Raw genomic sequence first — 13,313 nt, forward strand, 5'->3', positions numbered from 1 at the left:
TTAGGAGGATTAGGATTTATAGTCTATATAGAGTGTACACAGTAACACAAATGTTTGTATTTGAAGTTATTCCAACATTTAGATCATCAAATCCTTGTTCCTTCTCCCTTGTGGATTCTAAAGAACAAAAGAACGAAAGATTTTTTAGCCCCTTTTGCTTAGCTCTTCTGGATTTGGTCATATTCTGTGTTTTGTGACACTTGAGGACCATATGGGCAGCAATGGCTCCCACGACATTGCCAGAGAAAGTCAAGAAGAGGAGGCTACTCCTTTGGGAGCTAGCAGACAGTTGCAAGCTCAAGCTCGGCTCTCTAACTCTTTTTCAAGTAACGGTAAATATTTATCCATTTTGTTTAAATTAAAGCTATTTAGCAGACTGAAAAATAGCTGTAACGCTGTCGCAGTAAAAATCAACTTTTTGATCAATAACTACTTGAGAGCACTAGCAGCAGCTTTCATTTGATTTTCTCTAAGTTTATGACACAAAACTACTTTTTGCTTCTCTATGAAAATGTATTTCACAGTAACTTTCCTTATCTTTCCCTATGCCATTAAAATATTATTTATTAACAAAATACAAGTTTCCTACTTACTCTCAATTTTTTCACAAAATCTCAACACATGCAATCCCTAATTAAAGACAAAAAGATGAAAGAGAAGAGAAACACTTTTGGTTCCCTACACATTGGGAAACACTATAATAACCCTTGATGGTTAGTTAAATGTAGGGAATCTGATGTGAGTAGGTTTTGGTATTTTTTTGAATTTTTTCATAAACATAACAAAGAGAATGGCATATAGGGCATCTGCTGCTACTACTAAAAAAAAAAAAAAAAATCAAGAGCTTATGATTTTTATGATTGCATTGTCTCTGTGATATACAGTCTATTAAATTGCATTTCTCGTATTCGATCTCACGATACTAATCTAATGCTAGAATTATATCTATCATACAGATTTGAGTTCAATGGATGCAGAGGAGAGCACGTATGAATCCTCCCCAAGAAGCTTAGGATCTGATCAAACGGCTTCTTCCAAGACCAGTACTTCAGACTCAGAAGATCATTCAAGATCAGCTACACATGTACATTGGCATGGCTTCTTTCGAATGTTGAAGAAAGGACCCCAGAAACTGACCAGGAAGAAAAGCAAAAGGATTAGAGAGGATTTGGTTCCAGAACCATTGAATTCTTCTATAGATAGTGAGTTTTGCTGCTTCAAGTCTTCCTGGAAGAACTTCACACTCTCAGAGCTCCAAGCTGCATCCAACAACTTCAGCCATGGTCAGTGCTTCTTTCTTCAGAATTTAATTTACACATTTGGAAATGTGAAGATACCATTTTAACTGAAGTGATTATATTTAAAAGGGAAAACTTCAATTACGCCTTTCGTTTAAGCGCCTTTGCATTCGTACTCTTAAAACCTTAAATTTGCAATGTTGGGTTCTCATGTGTTAGGATTTTGCAATTTAAATCCTAACAGAGGACACTTTTATAAGTTTTAACTGTTAGCATAAAAAATTAGATGCTATAAAATACGCAGCGGAAATAAGGATTTAGAATTACCTCCAGCCATGTTTGCTCAAGCAAACTAGAAATTAAACACGGCAACAGATAAAAAGAGATTTTCCGACATATGCCTATCAGTGCCAATAAATAGAAAACACAGGCTTCATTTATAAGTAGGTCAAGGACCCTCAATTAGAATTGCTACCTTATTTATTCATCTCATCAAAGAATAAGAATCAAATCAATAATCAATTCAAAATATTTGATTCCACAAAATAATTTTTATTTGGAATAAATTACTAAACACCGTAATTATATATATTTTATAATTATAATTACGTTGAACACCGTAATTGTATTTATTTTATAATTACAGTAAATATATGTGACATTAACCTTAAATCCTATATGCTGACATTGCAAAATTTTAAAAATCAAGATTATATGATTAGAAAACCGCTTATATTTTAGACTTTAGAGGGTGTAAGTGAAGTTTTGAATGTTTTTTGTATGTAATCTCAACACTTTACTGGTAGGCTGATGAACATTTTTTTATTCCTGTCTTATATGAAGAGAATTTGATAGGGGAGGGAGGCTATGCCGAAGTTTACAAGGGTGCATTGGAAGATGGGCAGTATGTTGCAATCAAACGGCTGAGCAGAGGAACCCAAGAAGAGATGACTGCTGATTTCTTATGTGAGCTTGGGACTGTGGTCCATGTTGATCATCCAAACATTGCTAAATTGATTGGATATGGGGTTGAAGGGGGGATGCACCTTGTTCTTGAGTTATCTCCCCATGGGAGCCTAGCCTCTATTCTATATGGTTTGTTTATATATCATTATGAAGCTGTGAATTTCAAATCCTCCCAAGTTCCCACAGAATAAAATCTTTGTAAGTTTGTGTCTTTTTTATATGTTGCCAGGCCCAAGGGAGAAATTGGATTGGGGCATCAGATATAAGGTTGCTTTGGGGACTGCAGAGGGCCTTCTGTATCTTCATGAGGGATGTCAGAGGAGAATTATCCACAAAGATATCAAGGCTTCGAACATATTGCTTGCAGAGGATTTTGAACCTCAGGTAACTTTTTTTTATATGATAATTGAATGCTGTAAAACGCAAAAACAGGATTTATATATTGCTTTCCTTGTGTTGAAACTTTATATATTGATGCAGATTTCCGATTTTGGGCTTGCAAAATGGCTTCCCGATCAATGGACTCACCATATTGTATCAAATTTTGAAGGCACATTTGGGTTAGTAAATCCCAAAAATCGACATGGTTTTCTCATTCTTTAAAAGCTTGGTTTCCAAGTATTTGACATTGTTAAAGTAATATGATTAAATGATTAAATTTACCTCTTCCTATCAGCTTAAGGTTTTAGAATAATTAATAATTTAACAAGGTATCAGAGCCAAAGGTCGTGGGATCGAACATTGACTTCGTCAATTCACCCTCTATTTAAATTAAATATTTCACGTGTTAGGCCTCACCTTTTCCTATCAGCTTAAGTTTGTAATATGATAAAGTGATTAAATTTATCTCTTCCTGTCAGCTTAAACTTTTAGGATAACTGGTAATTTAACAGACATCCTCCCCCAAATCATGACAGGTACCTTCCTCCAGAGTACTTCATGCATGGAGTTGTAGATGAGAAAACTGATGTCTATGCTCATGGGGTGCTACTGCTAGAGCTAATCACTGGAAGGAAAGCTCTGGATAGCTCACAGCAAAGCCTTGTGATGTGGGTATGTTTAATTTCCTTCTTTCTGCACCAATTCCATACATTATACTGTGGAATATTGTTCACAATTCAAATTGTTTTGAACAATGTGTTGCAGGCTAAACCTTTGCTTTCTAAGAATAGTATCAAGGAGCTTGTTGATCCATGTCTTGCTAATGCCTATGACTTAGAACAGATGAATCGTCTAGCCTTGACAGCTTCTTTGTGTATACATCAGTCTTCAGTTCATCGCCCTAAAATGAGCCAGGCATGTCTTTTGTCTCAAAATACTAAAACATTCTCTACTAGGGTTACAGGGGTGTGATAGAGATCCAAGAAATTTTATCGTCCGAATTGTTAGAGAGAGTTTTTATAGGGTCCATTTGTCTAAACAATCTCAGGCAGCATGCCCACCTGTGTGCGGGTGAGTTCTATATGAACTCTCTCACGTTTTTACAAAATATTGGCCTATATGATGTGTTGTTACCATTCACAACAATGATGAATAATATAAAATTAAAAAGAGAGATTAAGAGAGAGTTAAGACACAAATTTATGTGACTCGGCAATGTGCCTACGTCCATAGAGAGTGCAGCTGTATAAAGGACAGAGCCAACTTTGAATTTAGGGGGACCAAGGGCCAAACTGTTTTTGGGAATAGACCAATTGGCAAAAAATACCTTAATTTTTTTTTTTACCTTAATTTTTTTTTTTGCCTTAAATTTTTTTTTTCTTGTAATTTGGGAGGTACTAGGGCCACTGCCGATCCCCCCTAAATCTGTAACTGGCTATATTTTTTTCTTTTTTGATTCAGGGTTATAACATAACATATATATAGGAAAACCGTTCACTTCACTCTGTCTACTTAGCCAACCACTGGTGTTTTAATATGAGCTACTAGTTCCAACGTGATGGCACCAGCAAAAGCTGAAAACATAGCCCCCTACTGCTTTCCCTTTACTCAGGAAAAAGGAAATAACACATTACAAAACTCATATATAGCTAGCTGTAAAGAGCTTGACAGGGCTCTTGACCTCACAAGGAACCTGAATTAGCCAATGCATATTGCATAGCAAGCTATAAGAATGGTGTATTCATTATATTCTGACTTATTTGAGCTACTGCTGTGATGCAGGTTGTAAAGATTCTGAAAGGTGATGACCAGACCTTAGAGCTTGTAAAACAATGCCAACAATCCAGACTTCAAAGGACATACTTCGAGGAGCTGTTTGATGCAGAAGAGTATACTCAACTAATAAGACTTTGAATGATCTGGATCGACATATGGAGACTGTTTTGGGTGTCTGCAATGATGTTTAAATATTTTCTGTGTGTACAAAAGCTAAATTTCAAGGGAATTTTGAAAACTTACGTCCAATTGATAATTATTTAATTAATATTTTAACATACTTATTTTGTGTGAAGTCAAACTCTCTCAATGACAAACACGTATAATATTTAATTAAAATTGGAGGTAAATAATTGAGACAAAATTCGAACGCATGACTTTTGTTAATATCGTATTAAATCACTACTTATTTCAAAAGCTTAATTAAATATTTTACGTTTAAAAGTACTAATTAAAGAGTAGTGCTAGGAGTATTACAAGTTTTATTACAAAGTCATTTAGAAACTGATATGACAATCTATAATTAAGCAAAATATATGGTTGATCAAATTTCTCTTACTTATTTCACTTGCAAATGAATTTTGTAATAAAGCTATAGTATCCCAATTTTGGGGTGGCCGTGAAATGGTTTGGCCACTCTCTCTCTAATTGAATTTTGGGGTGGCTAAACCACCTCAAAACCGTAAGAGTAGTTCGACTATTCTCTCTAGCCAATTTTTGGGAGAGGCGGCCAATTTTACGTTTATTTTATATTAATTGACGTGACATATTTTAAGTGGTTTTTTTGAATTGTTTTGATATATAAGTAACTTAAAAACATAAATGAATGTAGTTTTGATATATTAACCTACATTTTTCTTGTTATTTTCTTATAATATATTTTCTATTTTCTTACTCATAGATCTCAAAATAATATATAAAACAAAATAAAATTCCCCTCGCGTGGCAAGCTAGCTGGGGCCAAAGCTATGGGTTTTTAGTCTTTTGACGATATGAATATTAAAACTAAACTTGGAACTATTACGTCAATAGATACCGTCGTAAAAAGTTATGGCCATAATAATCTTCCTTCGTCCTAACATCTGACTCCTCCCTCTATCTTCGCGTTGACAACCTTAAAGGTCGCCACAACAATTACGACGCTTCCTTGGGTATTATTGCCTAAACAACGACGCGCGTACATCGGCGTCAACGGTAGACACATCATCGTGCCACTGACAGATAGAGAACCAACATCTTTCACTATTTTCCCCAGAAAATTGACATTTTCCAGGAAAATCTCTCCCTCTCTCTCGATCCAGCATCCAAGCAAGCCTCATGCCGATTTTTCGGCCTCTTTGGTTCGTCGTTTTGCTCTCAATCGCGCTGTTCCTCCGTGAATCTTCGGGCTCCTATGCTGCTTCAGCTAGCTCCATCATCAATCCCGCTAAAGTTAAACAGATTTCATGGAAGCCAAGGTCTCTCTCTTTTAATGCTCCGTTTGGTTGCCGAGAAAACACGTGTTTGAATTTTAAATTTACTGTCACATCTTGTAGTTTCTAAAATTATGATAAGCTCCCCTCAGCCCAGCCAATTGGATGAATTCGCTGAGATTCAATATATAGTTAATTTAGTTTTCTCTTACCTTTTCTCAATAACCTAACACAACAGCTGGAACATTTTATATTCTGACCTTATTCAACGAAATGGATTCGATGATTTTGCAGAGCTTTCGTCTACGAAGGTTTCCTTACGGACCTAGAATGCGACCACTTGATCACTCTCGTGAGTAGCATACTGACTTCATCAATTCAATTTAATTTAAATAGAAAAAGAGTAAAGAGAAAGGTTCCAATGTGCATTTGATTCGTATAGTTCTTAGAATTTGTTGGTTACATTGTAATTAGGCAAAATCGGAGCTGAAGAGATCTGCCGTTGCAGATAACATGTCTGGAAAAAGCAAGCTGAGCGAAGTTCGCACGAGCTCCGGGATGTTTATTCGTAAGGCCAAGGTTTGCTTCTTTGTGATTCTTGGCCCCTTTATTTGTTGATATAAATGTATATATCCTATTCTCCTTTGTTTGGCATGTTTAGTCATGTTGTGGTTTCTAAAGCAGTACTACTTTGTTAATTTTATTAGATTAAAAGGAGTTGACATTGGATTATCATTGTTGGCATTTCAAGCTTCTCTTTAACAACTTTTTCTAAAATTGGAACACATAAATATGAGAAATTTTTTTTGTATAATTTGCTTGACTTAATGGCAGTCAATATCGCGTATTCCTTTTGTAAGCAACAGCATTTTCCTAGCATATACTACATAGAGTATTGTGAGATCTTTTACTTGCACCCAAGAACTTGACAGAATCACTTTAGGGCAAAATGCAGTCTAAGACCTTGCTATTGATTTTAGATTATGGTTGTGAGTCTATATGGTTGTGCTTTCTTTAGTTCTTTTATGTTGTGTTTTAGGACTTATACATGATTGCTTGCTTTTCCATTTCCATTAACTGATATTTCTGCTGAGCACAATACATGGAACTTTCTCACTCTGTTAGTTCTTTTGTAGGATCCTATAATTGCTGGTATAGAGGACAAGTTATCTACCTGGACATTTCTTCCAAAAGGTACACCATTTCTGGTAGAGCAATCTGGCTTTTTCTTTGTTTGTTTCTTTTTCTTTTGGTGGTTGTTATTCATCGTATCTCTTTGAAGTTGAAAGTTGGATTCACGCAATTGATCCCACTACTTGCAGCCCCAGATCCATATCTTGATGTGTTACTATTAATGCTGTAATTAAGATGACCTAGATATGTGTATGTATAGTCATTCCTTGCTTGTAAGCAGAATGAAAGATAGTTGTGATTCTATGGAAAAGAAATCAGTTAATTTACTGATTGGATATATGCTGTTGTCTACCCTTCAAAAACAAAATTCTTTTATAAAGGGAGAGCGTCTATAAGTAAATTTGAGAATTTAGGTCCAAAATTCTTATCATAATTACATATTGACAGGCACAAGATGCAAATCACAAAAAGCTTAAATGTAAGCACCTTCAAATACCAAAGGAATTTTAAAATATGGTTTAAATTGGAAATCCACTTGGACCTTGTGTTATCCATCTTGGACTGATCCTCTTATTTTGTGTTTACCAAGTTTTTATACTATTTGTTCAGTTATTTTATTTTATTTTATAATTTTTATGTGTTTTATTGAATCAAGGATGATCGGGCAATTTCCATATTTTCTGGAATGAGATGTAGTTGTAGCCCATGGTTTGATTCTCTGTGGGATTAGTTCTTGGCTTTTTAAGTGCAGAGTCGGTAGCTTCCAGCTTAGTTCACTAGTCAAACGTTCTAAATTTCCATTTGAATAATGAATCCCATGCTTATTTGGAAAAAGAGGTTGCTTCAGCCCATAAAAGAACCGTGTAATCTATAAATTTTCAAAGATCAATAGAGGGAATTTTAGAGCATCTTTTAATTGCTATTAAGGGTGGGTAGTTGTGATTGCTTTGGAAATCTTAGGTATAACTGCCCGCAGTAAAACATACCTGCAACCATTAAATTTAACCGCTAGAACCTTTTATTCTATTCCCTATTTCCTATTTCACTAATTCCTCACCCGCCACAAATGCTTCTACATCAATGGTAACCTTGAGGTACAAAATTTATAGTGCTAAGCTAAATTCTTGCATCAGGTATGATACCTAAGCAATCTGTCCTACATCACATAGCCTAAGAGTACCAAATGGATATGCTTGCCATGTATGCTGGTACACTGTCCATATTTAGAATTCAGAGCTAATTGGGATTTGATCGAGAGGGATTTAGAGTTTGGTTTGCCACAAAAAGATTTGTGGCTTTACGCCATCTTGATATTGCCAAATCACAATTGTGGCCTAAAAGTCAAGGCTTTTTGAAATCCCAGTTACAGGTGAATAAACTTTGTTTATAATTTGCAGCATACTGTGCCTATAATGTTCTTTTATTTGTCCATTTAGCCATAATCTTAATATTACATTTGTCCACTTATCAAATTATCACATGATCAAATAGAAGGCATTTTATAATATATTGTCAAATGCGGGTTACAGAGTAGAGTAGGAAAGAGTTATCCATTTCAATCTTGTATTATGTGAAACAATGAAAACCTTCTACTTGATTGCTTCTTCTTGGTACTGGAACAAGCACTAGATGTGATTTGTGTTTCTTGAATTTCAGAAAATGGGGAAGACATACAAGTATTAAGATATGAGCCTGGGCAGAAATATGACCCGCACTATGATTACTTTGCCGACAAGATCAATATAGCTCGGGGTGGACACCGAACTGCAACAGTACTTATGTATCTTACTGATGTGGCCAAAGGTGGAGAAACAGTGTTCCCTGAGGCGGAGGTCAGTTCAAGTATTCATTGTATCTATCTTCATTAGAACTTTTTTATATTTATGTGATACAACCTCATGTAGAACTCATTCTTAAAAACCGACTTGCAAGGGAAATGTGGCTAATAGCTTATATACACATGTTTATGATTTCACTTAACCGATGTGGAACACTTAGGATTGTAGCATATCATCACGCTTCGCAGTCGATGTTTATGATGGCCCATTCTATTGACACTGACCTGATTATAGCCCTTTGGCGACTCAACTCACTTATTATAATTTAATGACTTAACACTATAGTCATACATAATATCAAAACATTTTAATCCAACCTATAAGTCGGCCCCTCCTGGACTCAGCTACAAAGCCGCAACCCATTTAATCCCATACTCAACAACCTACGTTAGATCGCAATCTCGATGTGGTGGTGGCTCTAATACCAAATGATACAAACTTCAAGTAAAACTCGCCATTGAAAACCAGCTTGTAAGGAGAAGGTGCCCAAGAGCCTATATACCATGGTTAAGATTGCACTTAATTGATGTGGGGCACTTAGGATCATAGCATAAATTTTAGGAGCCGAAGGGTAAGGAAGCTTAATCCCAAATACCAGTAATGATAAGAGCAAGAGAAAATGATGATTATCCTAATCTATGTATTTGGATGATGAAGTGTTTGTTAGTATTTGAGTTCAAATAAGCCACTTGTATGGAAATGTAGTTATCCTTGTTATTATCTCTTGTTAGCATGTATTCAGTCCTATAAGTAGAATGTTGGAGTTAGGAACAGAGAGGTCAATGAAGACATTATCAAACAAGTTGTGTGTGATACCGCTTCTACTCGAAGTGGAGTATTGTTTCATTTTGTTACAGTTCCATCAATTCAATCAATTTCATACAATCAGGCTCTATCAACTTGGTGTCAGAGCCACCTGACCTACAAAACAGTCCAACAACAAACAACACGGAGAACATCCACCGACCTCCACGCACAATGTCCCCTCAACAACCAATTTTCTTCCTCATCTACTGGCACATCGCAGAACCATCGCCCAAGACTTTTAATGCCACACCCAATCACCCAAAGCACCAAACACCTTATCATAAGCACGCCACAACCACACCAGGATGACGCGTCAACAACAAACAACTTCCTCGGCAACACAATGTTTGTATGGAAACTAACAGAAGGACATAATTGAATGCTTATAAGCAGACATGCAAGCATTGAGGGAGGGCATTCAGCAAATGAGGGTAGGTACAGAATCCAGGATGCAGAGTATCGAGGATACCCTGTCAGAAATTTGGGGCATGAGTCACCCAATTCTTTGAATATCAACACACTAGGTCATTGGTTGCGGTTCATCTTGAAGGTGAGGCCGACCAATGTTGGCAATGGCTAAAGAAGGTTTATCACGAGAAGCGGTTGGCAGTAATATGGAAGATTTTTGAAAAAGAGATCCTCACTCAATTTGGCCCAACGGAATACAAGGACTTTGACAAGGCGCTCTCTCGGATCTAGCAACATAGTACACTTGGAGAATATCAGAGGGAGTTCGAGCACTTGGCCAACGGAGTGTCGGGATGGCCACAAAAGGCTTTGATTGGAACATTTATTGGCGGCTTGAATGATGAGATCATCGCAGAGGTGTGCATGTTCAAGTCTCAAACACTACAGGAGGCAATTGAATTGGCCAAGATGCTAGATGATCAGCTCAGCTGATCTAAAATAAATTCGTGGCTTGAAGTCACAAAACTTCAAGCAGGGAATCCAGTGGCTCTATCTATTGCTCGATCAAATACCTCTTTACTAACCCTAAAAATAATGTCATGGGAGAAAATGTCTTTGCTTCAACTACAATGACCGATTCACCTCGGGGCATAGATGCCAGGTCAATCACATGTTTGTGATCGAAGCAGAAGCCAAGGGGAAAGAATCCAAGACGGCAAACTTTTTCTTTCTTGTGGAGGGTGGCGAGCAGAAGGTGCAAATAGAGGAAGGAGAACCACAAATTTCTTTACATGCCCTTGAGGGGTACTCGAGACCATGCTCCATGCAGGTCGAGGCTCGACCTTGAGGACAAGGTCCCTCTTCTGTGGGGGCAGATGTTAGGAGCTGAAGGGTTTGTTAGTATTTGAGTTATCGAGTTATCTTTTGTTATTATCTCTTGTTAGTATGTATTCGGTCTTATTAGGAGAGGTCAGTGAAGAATTTTTTTTTTAATAATGTAATCATATCAAAGAGCGCAAAGGGGCGCAATTCTAGTACACATGAAGTATATAAGAGAACACCTAAGAAGAATAAGAAAAAAGAACAAGAAAATCATTAAAACTAATCACTAATGGAGTTAAAAACGCAACAGTCCAAGAAAAGAGGGAAGAAAAGAAAAAAGACTTGAACTCCTCCAACGTCCTTTTTTGGTTCTCGAAAGTTCTATCATTTTTATCCCTCCACAGACACCACATAAGGCAAGAAGACACCATCTTGCACACAATAGCACTCCAAGAGCAACCACCCATCCACCAGAAGGCAAAGAAATCAACCACCCGATTAGGCATAACCCAGGACATCCCAAAGCAAGTAAGGATTGCATTCTATAAGGCAGGTGCATCCTCACAATGGAGAAGGAAATGGTCCACGGACTCCCATTCTGTTTACACAAACAACACCAATCAACCCCGATTACATGTCTCTTCATAAGATTGTTCATGGTAAGAAGGTTTCCTAGAGCCGCCAACCAAACAAAAAAGGCCGCTTTCAAGGGAACCTTGGTCCACCAAATACTTTTCCAGGGGAAGGGAAAAGCATCTTTACAAGCAAGGATCTTGTAAAAGGAGCGAACATCAAACTTTCACAAATGAAAGACTTTTATCAAACAAGTTGTGTGGTACCATTCCTACCTGAGGTGGAGTATTGTTTCATTCAATTCATTTCGCTTTTGTTACAATTCCATCAATTCAATCCAATGTCATACAATCAAGCTCTATCATCATAACTGCGGCGGTCGAAACCTTCTTTGAGATGCTTGGCAAAACTTCTCAGGAAGTACATGTTAGGGACACAAAATATAAATAGGGATAACATGTATGGTGGGATGATGCAATGCTTCCTGTTCTATTGCGACATATTACAGACAGTTTGGGATATCTTTTTGGGTTTTTTTTTTTTTTTCTTTTTGGCTTTTTTCCAGGGAGTAAATTCAACGCTAGAAGATTTTCTACTTTTATGGAACATGTTAGAACTGTTGCCGACCTGATTGAATTCTCTATCTAATTTTGGTTATTTAAATTTATATAAACCTAACTGCCAACAGGAATCTTCACGTCATAGAGCTTCTGAAATAAACAATGATCTCTCAGAGTGTGCAAAGAAAGGAATTGCAGGTGAGCCACTAGACAAATTATCATTGCTTTTGTGCATTCTGTTTACACTGTTTCCTTTCCAGTAAAGTGATGTAATTCCTGTTGCCTTCCATCCCCTCATTGGAAATACTTAGTGAAACCACGAAGAGGGGATGCCCTTCTCTTTTTCAGTCTCCACCCAAATGCGATTCCAGATACAGACAGTCTCCATGCAGGTTGCCCAGTGATTGAAGGTGAGAAATGGTCAGCAACAAAGTGGATTCATGTAGACTCGTTTGACAAGAACTTGGCAGCTGGTGGAAACTGCACAGATGTGAATGATAGCTGCGAGAGATGGGCTGCCCTTGGAGAATGCACCAAGAACAAGGAGTATATGGTCGGGTCTCCAGAGCTTCCTGGCTACTGTAGGAGAAGTTGTAAGGTGTGTTAGAAATTTCACTTTTATGTGCTTTCTTCACACAGAATCTGTTGTAGGCTTCATTCAGGAAATTCTTGTTTTTATTTTATCGGTTGACCCTAATATATTGTTGCAATGGTTACACAGAAGCCTTGTATTCTTTTTTTGATAGCAATCATGTTTATGTGAAATAATACTCCAAATCAAAGACGTGAACACAATTAATATATTTTAGGTTTTAGTAGTAGAAAGATTTGGGAATATGCGGAGATTATAATCTCAATGATCTGATACTATGTGGGACCCTTCCCTTCCTAAGTGGAGGGCAATACTTGCAATGTTTTCCATGTCATCCCACATGGTTGAGATTTGAGTTGCTTGGACGAATCTTGTGTGTGTGTGTGTGTGTGTGTGAGAGAGAGAGAGAGAGAGAGTGGTGAAACTTTTAGAATGGCATATAATTGGAGTGATGAACAAATGTTATTGTTTGTTGTAGCCTTGTAGGTAGGAAAGGGGCTTGAACATGCAGCCATCAAAGTAGAGAGAGAGAGAGAGAGTGGTGAAACTTTTAGAATGGCATATAATTGGAGTGATGAACAAATGTTATTGTTTGTTGTAGGTAGGAAGGAAAAGGGTTTGAACATGCAGCCATCAAAGTGTCTTTTGCTCTTTTGTTATCTATTAATTTATTGATTTGTCTACCGGCGCATCCTAACGTTTTTGCGCTATTTATTTGTTTTTGTTTTGTTTTTGTTTTTTTTTTTTGTGGACCACACTGCGATTCCCGTCATATCAGAGGCATTAAAGAGATGAGAGCCTAAATA

The 13,313-nt window shown here is 37.0% G+C and overlaps 2 protein-coding genes across 2 annotated transcripts; both read left to right on the forward strand.

The window, feature by feature from the left end:
- Positions 1-211: 211 nt before the first annotated feature.
- LOC132181459 (receptor-like cytosolic serine/threonine-protein kinase RBK2) lies at positions 212-4,552 on the forward strand. The gene is given in 9 exon segments (XM_059594730.1): positions 212-332; positions 957-1,283; positions 2,082-2,333; positions 2,434-2,588; positions 2,685-2,764; positions 3,122-3,257; positions 3,351-3,500; positions 4,368-4,475; positions 4,478-4,552. Coding segments are annotated over 9 exon segments (1,404 nt in total).
- Positions 4,553-5,547: 995 nt separating this feature from the next.
- LOC132166874 (probable prolyl 4-hydroxylase 4) lies at positions 5,548-12,737 on the forward strand. Its single transcript, XM_059577717.1, has 7 exons — positions 5,548-5,818; positions 6,068-6,125; positions 6,248-6,352; positions 6,910-6,967; positions 8,564-8,739; positions 12,044-12,113; positions 12,227-12,737. The coding sequence occupies exons 1-7, from the start codon at positions 5,679-5,681 to the stop codon at positions 12,520-12,522; spliced, it is 903 nt and encodes a 300-aa protein (XP_059433700.1). The 5' UTR covers positions 5,548-5,678; the 3' UTR covers positions 12,523-12,737.
- The last annotated feature ends 576 nt before the right edge of the window (positions 12,738-13,313 follow it).

This window comes from Corylus avellana, chromosome ca1, assembly GCF_901000735.1.
Source record: "Corylus avellana chromosome ca1, CavTom2PMs-1.0".
In the NCBI taxonomy this organism is placed as follows: domain Eukaryota; kingdom Viridiplantae; phylum Streptophyta; class Magnoliopsida; order Fagales; family Betulaceae; genus Corylus; species Corylus avellana.

Coding starts and splice junctions, on each gene's coding strand:
- LOC132166874 (XM_059577717.1), top strand. CDS start 5,679: ATGCCGATTTTTCGGCCTCTTTGGTTCGTCGTTTTGCTCTCAATCGCG. Junction 6,968..8,563: donor CTGGACATTTCTTCCAAAAG/GTACACCATTTC, acceptor CTTGAATTTCAG/AAAATGGGGAAGACATACAA. Junction 8,740..12,043: donor CAGTGTTCCCTGAGGCGGAG/GTCAGTTCAAGT, acceptor AACTGCCAACAG/GAATCTTCACGTCATAGAGC.